Genomic DNA, 16582 nt, shown 5'->3' on the forward strand with positions numbered 1-16582 from the left:
ATTACCTCAACTGATTGTTTCAGATTAAGAGGGCACGAAGATCTAACGGAGAGGTGTGTGGCCCTTCCCTATTTCTTTTGCCATCCAAGATCCCTTCAATTCGTAATATCAATAGAACTATATACGATGTAAGTTTGCTTCATAATGTTTGAAGTAGTTGATAGATTAATCTCATTGCCATTATCCCCTTTTCTTCTTTTCTTCTTACCGAAAGTGAACAATATACTTGTATATGATGATTTGTAGGATAGCATAAACTCTTCAAATTTCAATGTTACATATCACAGGTTTCTGATCGAATTCGGGTGCTTACTACATATTGGTGAAGAATGATGTTCTGGTCATGTTGGGTAATATTTTCCTAATGCAGATTCTGGTGTTAATTGATTTCAGCTGAATTCGGAAGAGATTGGTGTACCTCAATCTTATTTACGTGCAAGCATTGTTGTACCTGCAACTTAATTACAAGGAAACACAGCTTTGTGGTTAGGAGAGGTAGCAGCATTGCCTGCGCCCTCCTCCATGAGGGCCGTCGCCTTGTCCCGGACTCCGACTTCCCTCCACGCGCCTCTACCGTCGCAGCACCCAACTCCGTTGTCCTTTGTCGTTTGTGCGCCTCCCCGCTCGAATCCGCCGTCTGTCCGCCGCTGCTCGAAGACGAAGGTAAGCTAGCTACACTTTTCAACTATGGTCTGTATAGGCTTGTGAATTGAGAATTTTGTTTCTTGGATATAGATTTTTCAGGATCGTGCTGCCGTAAGAACCCATCAGCACTAGGAGGATGAGCAGCAATTGCCTGTCCAATTGGTATTCCTGAGCAAGTGCAAGGAGCAGCCTGCCGGGAGGATCTAGCAGTTCGTTGTTGTTGTTGAAAAGGGAACGCTGGAATGGCGGTCACCGTCGTCGTATTGCCTTCCTGGCTCCGGCGCTGATGGTTTGTAGGGAAGCGAGCTGGGTCCTCTCGATTCAGATATAGAGGCTAGCTTTTGACACCTTCTGCTATTTTTTTCTCATATCTGTTTGATTCAGACTTTTCAATAAGTGTGTGCTGCGGAAAAGTTCCAGGTTGTCTCCTAAGAAAATTATTTGATCTTTATTTTCTCAAATGCACGCAGTTGTTGTAGACCTCTTGCTAGGCTAGAGGTTGTTTGTCTAAAAGCCAAAAGAACATGTTGATGAGAACATGTTTGATTTTTTTATTTGGATTCAGTTGTATGTGCAGTTGATGAGAACAAGTTCAGTTTTTTGGTTAGTATCTACAACTTGGTACATCCTTGGTACCTTCAGTGAAACGATGGTTCAGAATTATGTGGTACTTGGTTGAGATGTCACTCAGTTATTTTAGTTTCTTCAGTTTTCAAGTAAGAGCTTCTGGATTTTAGTAGTCTCAGCTAAAGATGGTAATTTGTTTCTGAAATCTTTGTGTAATACAGCTATATAGTTCTGAACAATTGTGAAACGGAAATGGATGAAGAGTATGTTGTTTGGATTTTGTGAGATATATTTGGTAGATAATTATAAATATGAATAAGGCAATTGAAATTATGGTGAAATGTATGTAAATTTCAGTTTTGTGATGTATAACTGAAAATTCTTTCCGCATCTAAATAGCGCTTGTGCGCTCGCGATGTGGTGCGAAATATTTCTACCTTTTATTTCTGCAGCTTGTTGCATATGATTTCTGGTGATTGTTTTCCTTTCGAGTTAACTTACGAGCTCTTGTATAATATTTGTTTTGGGTGCGTTATTTTATTTTTGTTGAACCTTCAGAATTTTCATATGGGTTTCACTAACATATATTTCATCGATGTTTTATATAGGTCATGTGTTACAATGTAGTTTCTCTGGGGTTATGGAAATGTTTTACGAGTTACACATAAGTTTCACTATATCAGTTTCACAAGGATTTCACATAGGAACCACAATGCAAGCTAGCGAAAATAGTGAGCGAAAAATAACTCATGGTCAGGTGGCTAGGACAAGACCTATCTTAGCAGTTCCAAACCAACTCAACAAAAAAAATTCTAGACGATGACAAAATCGTGGATTAACTCTCTTGGTTTCTCTTTAAAATGTAAAATCACTCAACACTAATAGAACCTAATAAAACTTTGGGGAAAACATTTGTTGTGTGCCAGTAATATCGGACTCTCTACTGGGATGTGCACACAACAATCTTGAAAAATTGCTCGTTCATACACTCCTACTATACGATCGCATTTCACAAGTTGACCATATAATCCTTTTAGTATTTCAGTTCTCCAGTTATGTTTCACATTAGTTACAAATGGATTACCGGTGTTTCAATAATTCACGGGCTATAGGATTGTGTTTCACACGTTGGCCACGGAATCATTCTAGTGTTTTAGTTCGTCGGCCATGTTTCACATTAGTTCGAAATGGATCAACGGTGTTTCTATAATGCATGGGCCTGTTTGGTCGAGTTTCATAAAATGGATCACCATATAAATAATCCCGTTGTTTCATTTCCATAGTTAAGTTGCTCTGGTACACAACTATTTCAATGATGCATCAACCATAGGATCAGGTTTCACAAGTTCACCATGAGATCCTTCTACTATTTCAGTCCACCGTCCATGTTTCACATTAGTTACAAATGAATGGATGGTGTTTCATTAATTCATGGTCTATTTCATTATGTTTCACAAGTTGAAAATATATTCCTTTAAATATTTCACAAGTTTACCATGGGATCCTTTAAATGTTTCACAAGTTTACCATTTGACCATGTGTTTCATAAAATGGATCATCATATAATTAGTGTTGTTGTTTCATTTCCACAATTAAGTTATTGTTTCACAAATATTTCAATGATGCATGGGCTATAGGATTGTGTTTCGCAACATCTCCACGAGATCCTTTTACTATTTCAGTTCATCATACATGTTTCACATTAGTTACAAATGAATGGATGTTGTTTTATTAAGGCATGGGCTATTTCATTGTGTTTCACAAGTTTAACATAGAATCTTTCAATCGTTTCACAAGTTTCAAATAGATTCAATAGATTATCGTAAATGTTTCCATGATTTATCACTAATGTTTCAAATATACTAATCTTGTTGCGTTGGTAAGTAAGTTAATTGAGCTTGTGTTTTATGTTTCAGTAATGCTCAAAAAGAACATATTGTATTTTCTTTATAATGCGAGCGTTTCAATTGGTTGGGCATGTTTCATATTAGTTCTAAAAGGATAGAGGGTGTTTCACTTTTATTTTGCATCACTGCATGATCTAGGCTCTAATTGTTTAAAAATAGTTCAATAATGTATGGGCTATTGGTGTGTTTCACAAATTGACCAAGAAATCCTTCTAGTTTTCATTTGGATGGGCATGTTCCACATTAGTTTGAAATGGATGAATGGTAGTTCACCTCAAATCCTCCAACTCATGAAAATTTCCATACATGAAAATCACAAACAATAGTCTACATATATATGTTATCTATTGAAGGTGCTCATAGGAGTGTACGAACGGGAAATTTTCAGGATTGTTGTTTGCACGTCCCAGTGAAGAGTCCGATAATACTGTCACACAACTAATGTTTTCCCAAAAGTTTTATCAGGTTGTGTTAGTGTCAAGCGATTTTACATTTTAAAGAGAAACCAAGAGAGTTAATCCACGATTTTTTCATCATCTAGAGTTTTTTTGTTGAGTTGGTTTGGAACTTCTAAGATAGGTCTTGTCTAGTGATACGTCTCCGACGTATCGATAATTTCTTATGTTTCATGCCACATTATTGATGTTATCTACATGTTTTATGCACACTTTATGTCATATTCGTGCATTTTCTGGAACTAACCTATTAACAAGATGCCGAAGTGCCGATTCTTGTTTCTGCTGTTTTTGGTTTCAGAAATCCTAGTAACGAAATATTCTCGGAATTGGACGAAATCAACGCCCAGGGTCCTATTTTGTCACGAAGCTTCTAGAAGTCCGAAGAGGAGACGAAGTGGGGCCACGAGGTGGCCACACCCTAGGGCGGCGCGGCCCCCCCTTGGCCGCGCGGCCCTGTGGTGTGGGGCCCTCGTGCCGCCTCCTAACCTGCCCTTCCGCCTACTTAAAGCCTCCGTTGCGAAACCCCCAGTACCGAGAGCCACGATACGGAAAACCTTCCAGAGACGCCGCCGCCGCCGATCCCATCTCGGGGGATCCAGGAGATCGCCTCCGGCACCCTGCCGGAGAGGGAAATCATCTCCCGGAGGACTCTACGCCGCCATGGTCGCCTCCGGAGTGATGTGTGAGTAGTCTACCCCTGGACTATGGGTCCATAGCAGTAGCTAGATGGTTGTCTTCTCCCCATTGTGCTATCATTTTCGGATCTTGTGAGCTGCCTAACATGATCAAGATCATCTATCTGTAATTCTATATGTTGTGTTTGTTGGGATCCGATGAATAGAGAATACTTGTTATGTTGATTACCAAAGTTATATCTATGTGTTGTTTATGATCTTGCATGCTCTCCGTTACTAGTAGATGCTCTGGCCAAGTAGATGCTTGTAACTCCAAGAGGGAGTATTTATGCTCGATAGTGGGTTCATGCCTGCATTGACACAGGACGATGTGAGAAAGTTCTAAGGTTGTGTTGTCTTGTTGCCACTAGGGATAAAACATTGATGCTATGTCTAAGGATGTAGTTGTTGATTACATTACGCACCATACTTAATGCAATTGTTTGTTGCTTTGCAACTTAATACTGGAGGGGGTTCGGATGATAACCTGAAGGTGGACTTTTTAGGCATAGATGCAGTTGGATGGCGGTCTATGTACTTTGTCGTAATGCCCAATTAAATCTCACTATACTCATCATAATATGTATGTGCATGGTCATGCCCTCTTTATTTGTCAATTGCCCAACTGTAATTTGTTCACCCAACATGCTGTTTGTCTTATGGGAGAGACACCTCTAGTGAACTGTGGACCCCGGTCCAATTCTCTATACTGAAATACAATCTACTGCAATACTTGTTCTACTGTTTTCTGCAAACAATCATCTTCCACATAATACGGTTAATCCTTTGTTCTGACAAGCCGGTGAGATTGACAACCTCAGCTGTTTCGTTGGGGCAAAGTACTTTGGTTGTGTTGTGCAGGTTCCACGTTGGCGCCGGAATCTCTGGTGTTGCGCCGCACTACATCCCGCCGCCATCAACCTTCAACGTGCTTCTTGACTCCTACTGGTTCGATTAAACCTTGGTTTCTTACTGAGGGAAACTTGCCGCTGTGCGCATCACACCTTCCTCTTGGGGTTCCCAACGGACGTGTCAACCACACGCTTCAAGCAAATTTCTGGCGCCGTTGCCGGGGAGATCAAGACACGCTGCAAGGGGAGTCTCCACTTCTCAATCTCTTTACTTTGTTTTTGTCTTGCTTAGTTTTATTTGCTACTTTGTTTGCTGCACTAAATCAAAATACAAAAAAATTAGTTGCTAGTTTTACTTTATTTGCTATCTTGTTTGCTATATCAAAAACACAAAAAAATTAGTTACTTGCATTTACCTTACTTGATTCATCATGTTTCCTTTTAATTTTACCACGAAAGATATACCGGTAGGACGTGGGTCTATAATTGGGAGAAATAATATAGAGGAATTTTTCAACCATGTCAGTACCGTTGACGATTTTGAGGATAGACACTTGGTAGACCTTGCCCCTACCTATGAAATTGCTGCTGCTGCTTTAGTTCGCATGTTGGAAACTAAATTTGTTAATCTCAATCCTATAATCCAACACATGTTTCTCACACTTGGTGATATGGAAGAAGGAGAAAAGAAAGATTTTGTTTTAGAAACCCTTCTTAGAGAATTTGGTGGTATAGCGAGAGAGGCTAGAAAGGTCTTTGCTAAATTTAATATGCTTGGTTCTTACACCAATTTTGTTAGTCTCCTTGAAAAGATGGATATGGATAGAATAAAGTACACTAATAATATTAATGATGGAGGGGAGATCAAAGCACCAATACCATGTAAGCTCTTAGCTATGAATGATGCACTAGAAAATAACTATGCTTGGCTTGTTCCTGAAAATTTGTTTGATGAGAGTAGCACACCTAAGACTAATGAAAAGGGAGCCTCTGAAACTCACATAGAAAAGATAATATGCATAGTTGAGAACAATTCACACCCCGCTGTAGAAGCCCCATCCTTCGATAATACTAGATACACACTTTCTGCGCCTAGCTGAAAGGCGTTAAAGAAAAGCGCTTATGGGAGACAACCCATGGTTTTTACCTACAGCACTTTGTTTTTATTTTGTGTCTTGGAAGTTGTTTACTACTGTAGCAACCTCTCCTTATCTTAGTTTAGTGTTTTATTGTGCCAAGTAAAGTCGTTGATAGAAAAGTTCATACTAGATTTGGATTACTGCGCAGAAACAGATTTCTTTGCTGTCACGAATCTGGGCTGTTTTCCCTGTAGGTAACTCAGAAAATTATGCCAATTTACGTGAGTGATCCTCAGATATGTACGCAACTTTCATTCAATTTGAGTATTTTCATTTGAGTAAGTCTGGTGCCTCGATAAAATTCGTCAATACGAACTGTTCTGTTTTGACAGATTCTGCCTTTTATTTCGCATTGCCTCTTTTGCTATGTTGGATGAATTTCTTTGATCCATTAATGTCCAGTAGCTTTATGCAATGTCCAGAAGTGTTAAGAATGATTGTGTCACCTCTGAACATGTTAATTTTTATTGTCGCTAACCCTCTAATGAGTTGTTCTAAGTTTGGTGTGGAGGAAGTTTTCAAGGATCAAGAGAGGAGTATGATGCAACATGATCAAGGAGAGTGAAAGCTCTAAGCTTGGGGATGCCCCGGTGGTTCACCCCTGCATATTCTAAGAAGACTCAAGCGTCTAAGCTTGGGGATGCCCAAGGCATCCCCTTCTTCATCGACAACATTATCAGGTTCCTCCCCTGAAACTATATTTTTATTCCATCACATCTTATGTGCTTTTCTTGGAGCGTCGGTTTGTTTTTGTTTTTTGTTTTGTTTGAATAAAATGGATCCTAGCATTCACTTTATGGGAGAGAGACACGCTCCGCTGTAGCATATGGACAAGTATGTCCTTGGTTTCTACTCATAGTATTCATGGCGAAGTTTCTTCTTCGTTAAATTGTTATATGGTTGGAATTGAAAAATGATACATGTAGTAATTGCTATTAATGTCTTGGGTAATGTGATACTTGGCAATTGTTGTGCTCATGTTTAAGCTCTTGCATCATATGCTTTGCACCCATTAATGAAGAAATACATAGAGCATGCTAAAATTTGGTTTGCATAATTGGCCTCTCTAAGGTCTAGATAATTTCTAGTATTGAGTTTGAATAACAAGGAAGACGGTGTAGAGTCTTATAATGTTTTCAATATGTCTTTTATGTGAGTTTTGCTGCACCGGTTCATCCTTGTGTTTGTTTCAAATAAGCCTTGCTAGCCTAAACCTTGTATCGAGAGGGATTACTTCTCATGCATCCAAAATACTTGAGCCAACCACTATGCCATTTGTGTCCACCATACCTACCTACTACATGGTATTTTCCGCCATTCCAAAGTAAATTGCTTGAGTGCTACCTTTAAAATTCCATCATTCACCTTTGCAATATATAGCTCATGGGACAAATAGCTTAAAAACTATTGTGGTATTGAATATGTAATTATGCACTTTATCTCTTATTAAGCTGCTTGTTGTGCGATAACCATGTTTACTGGGGACGCCATCAACTACTCTTTGTTGAATTTCATGTGAGTTGCTATGCATGTTCGTCTTGTCTGAAGTAAGAGCGATCTACCACCTTATGGTTAAGCATGCATATTGTTAGAGAAGAACATTGGGCCGCTAACTAAAGCCATGATCCATGGTGGAAGTTTCAGATTTGGACATATATCCTCAATCTCATATGAGAAAATTATTAATTGTTGTTACATGCTTATGCATAAAAGAGGAGTCCATTATCTGTTGTCTATGTTGTCCCGGTATGGATGTCTAAGTTGAGAATAATCAATAGCGAGAAATCCAATGCGAGCTTTCTCCTTAGACCTTTGTACAGGCGGCATAGAGGTACCCCTTTGTGACACTTGGTTAAAACATGTGCATTGTGATGATCCGGTAGTCCAAGCTAATTAGGACAAGGTGCGGGCACTATTAGTATACTATGCATGAGGCTTGCAACTTGTAAGATATAATTTACATGATACATATGCTTTATTACTACCATTGACAAAATTGTTTCATGTTTTCAAAATCAAAGCTCTAGCACAAATATAGCAATCGATGCTTTTCCTCTATGGAGGACCATTCTTTTACTTTCAATGTTGAGTCAGTTCACCTATTTCTCTCCACCTCAAGAAGCAAACACTTGTGTGAACTGTGCATTGATTCCTACATATTTGCTTATTGCACTTATTATATTACTCTATGTTGACAATATCCATGAGATATACATGTTACAAGTTGAAAGCAACCGCTGAAACTTAATCTTCCTTTGTGTTGCTTCAATGCCTTTACTATGAATTATTGCTTTATGAGTTAACTCTTATGCAAGACTTATTGATGCTTGTCTTGAAGTGCTATTCATGAAAAGTCTTTGCTATATGATTCACTTGTTTACTCATGTCATATACATTGTTTTGATCGCTGCATTCACTACATATGCTTTACAAATAGTATGATCAAGGTTATGATGGCATGTCACTCGAAATTATACGTGTTATCGTTTTACACCTTAGGACGAGCAGAACTAAGCTTGGGGATGCTGATACGTCTCCGACGTATCGATAATTTCTTATGTTCCATGCCACATTATTGATGTTATCTACATGTTTTATGCACACTTTATGTCATATTCGTGCATTTTCTGGAACTAACCTATTAACAAGATGCCGAAGTGCCGATTCTTGTCATCTGCTGTTTTTGGTTTCAGAAATCCTAGTAACGAAATATTCTCGGAATTGGACGAAATCAACGCCCAGGGTCCTATTTTGCCACGAAGCTTCCAGAAGTCCGAAGAGGAGACGAAGTGGGGCCACGAGGTGGCCACACCCTAGGGCGGCGCGGCCCCCCCTTTGCCGCGCGGCCCTGTGGTGTGGGGCCCTCGTGCCGCCTCCTGACCTGCCCTTCCGCCTACTTAAAGCCTCCGTTGCGAAACCCCCAGTACCGAGAGCCACGATACGGAAAACCTTCCAGAGACGCCGCCGCCGCCGATCCCATCTCGGGGGATCCAGGAGATCGCCTCCGGCACCCTGCCGGAGAGGGGAATCATCTCCCGGAGGACTCTACGCCGCCATGGTCGCCTCCGGAGTGATGTGTGAGTAGTCTACCCCTGGACTATGGGTCCATAGCAGTAGCTAGATGGTTGTCTTCTCCCCATTGTGCTATCATTGTCGGATCTTGTGAGCTGCCTAACATGATCAAGATCATCTATCTGTAATTCTATATGTTGCGTTTGTTGGGATCCGATGAATAGAGAATACTTGTTATGTTGATTATCAAAGTTATATCTATGTGTTGTTTATGATCTTGCATGCTCTCCGTTACTAGTAGATGCTCTGGCCAAGTAGATGCTTGTAACTCCAAGAGGGAGTATTTATGCTCGATAGTGGGTTCATGCTGCATTGACACCGAGACAGTGTGAGAAAGTTCTAAGGTTGTGTTGTGCTGTTGCCACTAGGGATAAAACATTGATGCTATGTCTAAGGATGTAGTTGTTGATTACATTACGCACCATACTTAATGCAATTGTCTGTTGCTTTGCAACTTAATACTGGAGGGGGTTCGGATGATAACCTGAAGGTGGACTTTTTAGGCATAGATGCAGTTGGATGGCGGTCTATGTACTTTGTCGTAATGCCCAATTAAATCTCACTATACTCATCATAATATGTATGTGCATGGTCATGCCCTCTTTATTTGTCAATTGCCCAACTGTAATTTGTTCACCCAACATGCTGTTTGTCTTATGGGAGAGACACCTCTAGTGAACTGTGGACCCCGGTCCAATTCTCTATACTGAAATACAATCTACTGCAACACTTGTTCTACTGTTTTCTGCAAACAATCATCTTCCACACAATACGGTTAATCCTTTGTTACAGCAAGCCGGTGAGATTGACAACCTCACTGTTTCGTTGGGGCAAAGTACTTTGGTTGTGTTGTGCAGGTTCCACGTTGGCGCCGGAATCTCTGGTGTTGCGCCGCACTACATCCCGCCGCCATCAACCTTCAACGTGCTTCTTGACTCCTACTGGTTCGATTAAACCTTGGTTTCTTACTGAGGGAAACTTGCCGCTGTGCGCATCACACCTTCCTCTTGGGGTTCCCAACGGACGTGTCAACCACACGCATCATCTAGCCACTTGACCATATGCTATTTTTCGCTCGCAATTTTTGCTCGTTCCGGCATTGTGGTTCCTATGTGAAATCCTTGTGAAACTGACATAGTGAAACACATGGATAAACGATGTTTCTACAACGCATGGGCCTATTTGAGTGTGTTTCGTAAATGGATTCCATATAAATAATTCCACGGTTTCATTTCCACAATTGAGCTACTGGTTCACAAATATTTCAGTGACGAATCAGTTATACGGCCATGTTTCACAATTCACCATGGGATCCTTACACTGTTTCAGTTCGTTGTTCATTTTTCGCATTAGTTACAAATGAATTGATGTTGTTTCATTAATGCATGAGATATTTAATTATGTTTCACAAATTTAACATAGAATCCTTCAAAATTTTCACAAGTTCACCATGGGATCCTTCTTGTAGTGTTTCAGTTTGTCGGGTATGTTTCACATTAGATTATGAATTTATGAACGGTGTTTTAATAATGCATTTACTATACAATAGTTTTTCACAAGTTGACCATGTAATCCTTCTGGTATTTTAGTTCTCTGGATATGTTTCACATTAGTTACAAATGGATGAACGCTGTTTTAATAATTCATGGGCTATAAGATTGTGTTTCACACATTGACCATGGAATTCTTCTAGTGTTTCAGTTTGTCGGCCAAGTTTCACAATAGCTCCAAATGGATCAACGGTCGTGTTTGACAATTTCACCATGGGATGGTGTTTCAATAATGTATTGCCGGTGTTCCAATAATTCGTTGGCTATAGGATTGTGTTTCACAGGTTGAGCATGGAATCCTTCTAGTGTTTTAGTTCGTCGCCCATGTTTCACATTAGGTCTAATTGGATCAACGGTGTTTCTATAATTCATGGGCCTATTTGAGTGTGTTTTATAAATGGATCCTATATAAATAATCCCGTTCTTTCATTTCCACAATTAACGGTTCACAAATAGTTCAGTGATGCATCAGTTATACGATTGTGTTTCACAAGTTCACCATGGGATTCTTATACTGTTTCAGTTTGTTGTCCATAGTTACAAATTAATTTATGTTGTTTCGTTAATTCATGGGATATTTCATTATGTTTCACAAATTTAACATATAATCCTTTAAATGTTTCACAAGTTCACCATGGATCCTTGTAGTGTTTCAGTTTGTCGGGTATGTTTCACATTAGATTATAAATGGATGGACGGTTCTTAAATAATGCAACGACTGTACAATTGTATTTCACAAGTTGACCATGGAATCCTTCTAGTATTTCAGTTCTCAGGATATGTTTCACATTAGTTTAAAATGGATGAACGATGTTTCAATAATTCATGGGCTACAGGATTGTGTTTCACACGTCGACGATGGAATCCTTTTAGTGTTTCAGTTCGTCAGCCATGTTTCACTTTAGTTCCAAATGGATAAAGCATGGGCAGGTTGTGTTTCATAAAATAGATCACCATATAAATAATCCCGATGTTTCATTTCCTGAATTAAGTTCCTGGTTCACAATTATTTCAATGATTTAGATCCTATAGGATCGTGTTTCACAAGTTCACCATGGGATTCTTCTATTATTTCAGTTCACGATCCATGCTTCACATTAGTTACAAATGAATGGATGGTGTTTCATTAATGCATGGGCTATTTCATTATGTTTCACAAGTTGAACATAGAACACAAATGAATGTATTGGTGTTTCACTTTGTTGGGTATGTTTAACATTTGATTATGAATGGATGGACGGTTTTTCAAGAATGCATGGACTATACATTTGTGTTTCACAAGTACACCATGAAACCCTTCTAGTGTTTCAGTTCTCTAGGCATGTTTCACATTAGTTACAAATGGATGGCCGGTGTTTCAATAATTTACTGGCTATACATTTGTGTTTCAAAAAGGATGTTCGTTGCTTCTCGTTTTTTATCTCCATGTACGATAAAAGTTGCAATTGGTTCACATTTATTTCAATAATTCACTCGCTATAGGATTGTGTTTCACACGTTGACCATGGAATCCTTCTAGTGTTTGAGTTCATCGGCCGTGTTTCACATTAGTTCCAAATGGATCAATGATCGCGCTTCACAAGTTCACCTCGTGACAGTGTTTAAATAAAGAATGTTGTTTCAACAATGGATGGACGGTGTTTCAATAATTCACTGGTTATAGGATTGTGTTTCACACGTTGACCATGGAATCCTTCTAGTGTTTCAGTTTGTCAGCCATGTTTCACATTAGCTCCAAGTGGATCAACGTTGTTTCTATAATGCATGGGCCTATTTGAGTGTGTTTCATAAATGAATCCCATATAAATAATCCTGTCCTTTCATTTCCACAACTAAGCTGCTGGTTCAAAAATATTTCATTGATGCATCAGTTATACGATTGTGTTTCACAAGTTCACCGTGGGATCCTTATACTATTTCACTTCGTTGTCCATGTTTCACATTAATTAGTTACAAATGAAATGATGTTGTTTCATTAATTCATTGAATATTTCATTCTGTTTCACAAATTGAACATGGAATCCTTGAAATGTTTCACAAGTTTACCATGGATAATTTGAACGTCGACCGAAAAAGTTCACCATTGAATATTTCACCATTTGTGAAAGATTGATAATGTAGATCGAAAAACTAAAACACACTCCGTTATTTTCAAAATAATGTGAGGCATTACCCATCCAAGTGAAACACTACAAGGATTACATGGTCAATTCATTCCTAAAGTCCGCGCATTATTGAATTATGTGTGAAACACTAGCCTAATTGTGAAGTGAAACAACTAGATAATTAAATGTGAAATATTAGGGATAAGTCATGAAAACATTCATATGCTTTATGTATTACTCAACTTGTGAAAAAAACATTAATTATTGAAATAAATGTGAACCAGTTGAAACTTGCATCGTACATTGATATAAACAAAGTGAAACAACGAACATCCTTTTTGAACTTATACTAAACAAACGATGACACTACATTTGATGCGGAAAAGGAAATGCCCTCCGTCCCTTTGTAATTAATATGTTAAAATTGTGAAATACATTCTCATAGGCCATGCGTTATTGAATTATTTGTGAAACAATTGGACTTAGATCTTAGTTTGATACCAAAAAAGCGAAACACCCTCAATCCATTTCAGACTAATGTGAAACATGCCTATCTAAGTGAAACAATATATAGAATGCATGATTCCATGGTCAATTTGTGAAACTCATTCATATAGCCCATGCATTATTGATTTTTTTTTGTGAAACACTAGCTTAATTGTCAAAGTGAAACAACTAGATTATTAAATATGAAAAATAGCGACAAATCATGGAAACATTCATATACTTTATATATTGCTTAACTTCTGAAAAACATAAAAACAAACCATTCACTATTGAAGTAAGTGTGAAGAAATTGAAACTTTTATCATACATTGAGATCAACAAAAAGTGAAACAACCATCATTTTAAAACTTGTATGAAACTTTTGGAACATAGATCGAAAGAGTGGAACACCCTCGATTGTTTTCAAATTAATGTAAAAAATGCACATCCAAGTGAAACACCAGAAGGATCCCATAATCAACTTGTGAAACACATTCATAAAATTAAAGTCCATGCATGATTGAATCATTTGTGATAATTATGAAATGAAAAAAACAGATAATTAAATGTGAAAAAATGGCGATAATCATGAAAACATTCATATGCTTTATATATTGCTCAACTTGTGAAGAACATAAAAAACAAAGCATTAATTATTGAAATAAATGTGAACCCGTTGAAACTTTTATCATATATTGAGATATACGAAAAAGTGAAACAACCAACATCCTTTTTAAACTTATATGAAACAAACTACGTTTCATGCCAAAAATAGTGAAAGACTCTCCATAATTTTCTAACTAATATTGTGAACTTGTGAAACACATTCAACGTGGCAATGCATTATTAACTTATTTGTGAAACCGTGGCGAAGCCAACTAGAAACGTTAGTGAAACATTGTGGAACCCATATCACTTCTTTGAAACCGCTTTAAAACTCTAGTGAAAACATGAAACTCATGTTAAACCTTGGACAGAAGAAGCTCGAGTGAAACAACAACAGAACCCAAATGAAAACTACAGAATGTCAATCAAGTAAACATAGCTCCAGACTCTTTCTCTTTTATACAACAATGACATGTTTAACTACTTTTCACTAAGAAACCAGGAGCCTTTCTCTTTTATACAACAATGACATGTTTAACTACTTTTCAGTAGCCACCATTTAATATAACAAGGCATTGCTGGTGAAAATGTCTTTGGTTGACAGTGCCTTTGTTAAACCGCAACTCGTGGCTTGAGCAGAGTCGTTGCTTCTTTTATCTTCTCTATTTCATCTTGTAACGTTGACAGTGCAGCAACATAGGAGATACGAACACCCTTATCATCTCCAAATGCACCCCCAGGTACAAGCTCGACCTGTAACATGATGCAGAAAAAACGTCTCAGATATTTACCTACCCTCTAATATTTTTCTTCGGAAACATTGTAGACTGACATGCTCAAAATCAGCGAAACTTTTACATGTGCCTTCTCTAACAGGAACAAGCAGAGGGTCCCAGAGTCCTTGATAGAGCCAAAGCCCCGCCCGATCCACCTTGTGACAGTTGAAAGATGAGGCATCCACAATATTGAGCTGGAATTCGTGTGCAGAGACCCCACAACCAAAGTTGTGTGGCATGTGAACATCAAACTAGTGCCACCGCAGACCTGCTTTACCACATTTTTTGATGATGAAAGTAGGTTTTGGCTTATCTAACTGTAACTACCCATTTCTACTGCTGTTTGAGAAATGGCTTATTTTTTTAATACCTGTTTGCAAAGCTATATGCCCATAGTGAGGAACGAAGATACATCAGTAAGTTTCTTGTCCATTTATTCAGACAAGATTTGACATGGACGTTGTAGTAAGAAAGTACATCCGATATACACTGAATGAAAAACAATTCAATCCTGATGTGGTTGTGGATCTCATACATCTTAGAAAAGGATCGATGTTAGAAGATGCTGAAGTTGCTGAAATTCTGAATGAGATATCAAGTAAAATTGTTCGGAAAAGGTATTTTTATTCTTCTGATTCTAGTACTTTTGTATAGCACATAGTACTTCCTAAATTCTAGACTCTGGATGCTCAGTTAAAAAACGTGAAAGTGGTGTTTTGTCTTCTCTTGCCTTTCTATAAAATTTACGGATCTCTATGATCACAAATACTGCTTAATAAGAAATCTTTACACGCAAACTGTTGCTATATCATCTAAATCCAAGAAAATAAAATTCCAAAATCACAAGCATATACAGACCATAGTTGAAAACTGTAGTTACCTTACCTTCGTCTTCGAGCGGCAGACAGATGGCGGATTCGAGCGGGACGGCGCATAAATGACGAAGGACGAAGGAGTTGGGTGCTTCAGCTGCAGACGGCGGAGTCGCCTGGAGGGCAGCCGGAGTCCGGAACGAGGGGGCGACCCTCATGGAGGACGGCGCAGGCGGTGCTGCTCCCTCTCCTGGCCACGAAGTTTTGTGCTCCCGCACCCCTCCGTTCCCTGGCCTCTGGCCTGCGATCTCCGGTGGCGACGCGTCGGCTGCCCTCCACGCGCCTCCGCCGCCTGCGCCGTCCACCATGAGGGCGCCGCCTCGTTGACCGCCTCTTCTGTTTCGATCTGGAGAAAGATAATGGCACAGAGAATTCTAATAAGAGAGATACAGAGGGGCTAGGCAGCAAAAATACCAAACAGTACGTGGGGTGGGGAGGCGTGTATTACTACACGAATCTAAAAGCACCTGGACGGTTGATTAGACTCCTACACATACCGGCAACTGTAAAAAGAAGTTTTCGTAAGCGAGGCCCCTTGCTACAACGTCCAACAATGCACCCTCTACAAGCCCAACTATAAACGATGCACCTTGCTTAAGAACTCCACCGGGGAGCCCAAAATCGTAGCCGGCAGCGATTTGGGGATGCACCCTCTGCAATCCCAATGATAAAGGACGCACCTTGCTTAATAGAATCCACGTATTACGTCGATCCCCATACGAATCCACGTCATCCTTAGTCTAAGAGCATCTCCAGCCGCGTCCCCCAAACCGCGTCGGATTGAGCATTTGGGGGACGTGTTTTGTTCGTGCCGCTTTTGGGGGACGTCGCTCCCCAGCCGCGTCCCCCAAACGCTGCCCCCAAACATTTAAAT

The 16582-nt window shown here is 39.3% G+C and overlaps 1 protein-coding gene across 8 annotated transcripts; it reads right to left on the minus strand.

Annotated features, from left to right (window-relative positions):
• Positions 1-14443: 14443 nt before the first annotated feature.
• On the minus strand, positions 14444-16079 carry LOC127302346 (uncharacterized). Of its 8 annotated transcripts, none has more exons than XR_007852851.1 (3): positions 15722-16079; positions 14919-14991; positions 14444-14813 (listed from the first exon to the last, which is right to left on the minus strand). XR_007852851.1 is itself a non-coding variant. In XM_051332782.1 (3 exons), the coding sequence occupies exons 1-3, from the start codon at positions 16014-16016 to the stop codon at positions 14673-14675; spliced, it is 540 nt and encodes a 179-aa protein (XP_051188742.1). In that variant the 5' UTR covers positions 16017-16079; the 3' UTR covers positions 14444-14672. The 8 variants fall into 8 exon arrangements, 2 of the variants coding, with proteins under 2 accessions (XP_051188742.1, XP_051188740.1); XR_007852853.1 differs by having other exon boundaries at positions 14893-14991; XR_007852852.1 differs by having other exon boundaries at positions 14919-15104.
• Positions 16080-16582: the final 503 nt, after the last annotated feature.

This window comes from Lolium perenne, chromosome 5 (assembly GCF_019359855.2).
Source record: "Lolium perenne isolate Kyuss_39 chromosome 5, Kyuss_2.0, whole genome shotgun sequence".
Classification (NCBI taxonomy): domain Eukaryota; kingdom Viridiplantae; phylum Streptophyta; class Magnoliopsida; order Poales; family Poaceae; genus Lolium; species Lolium perenne.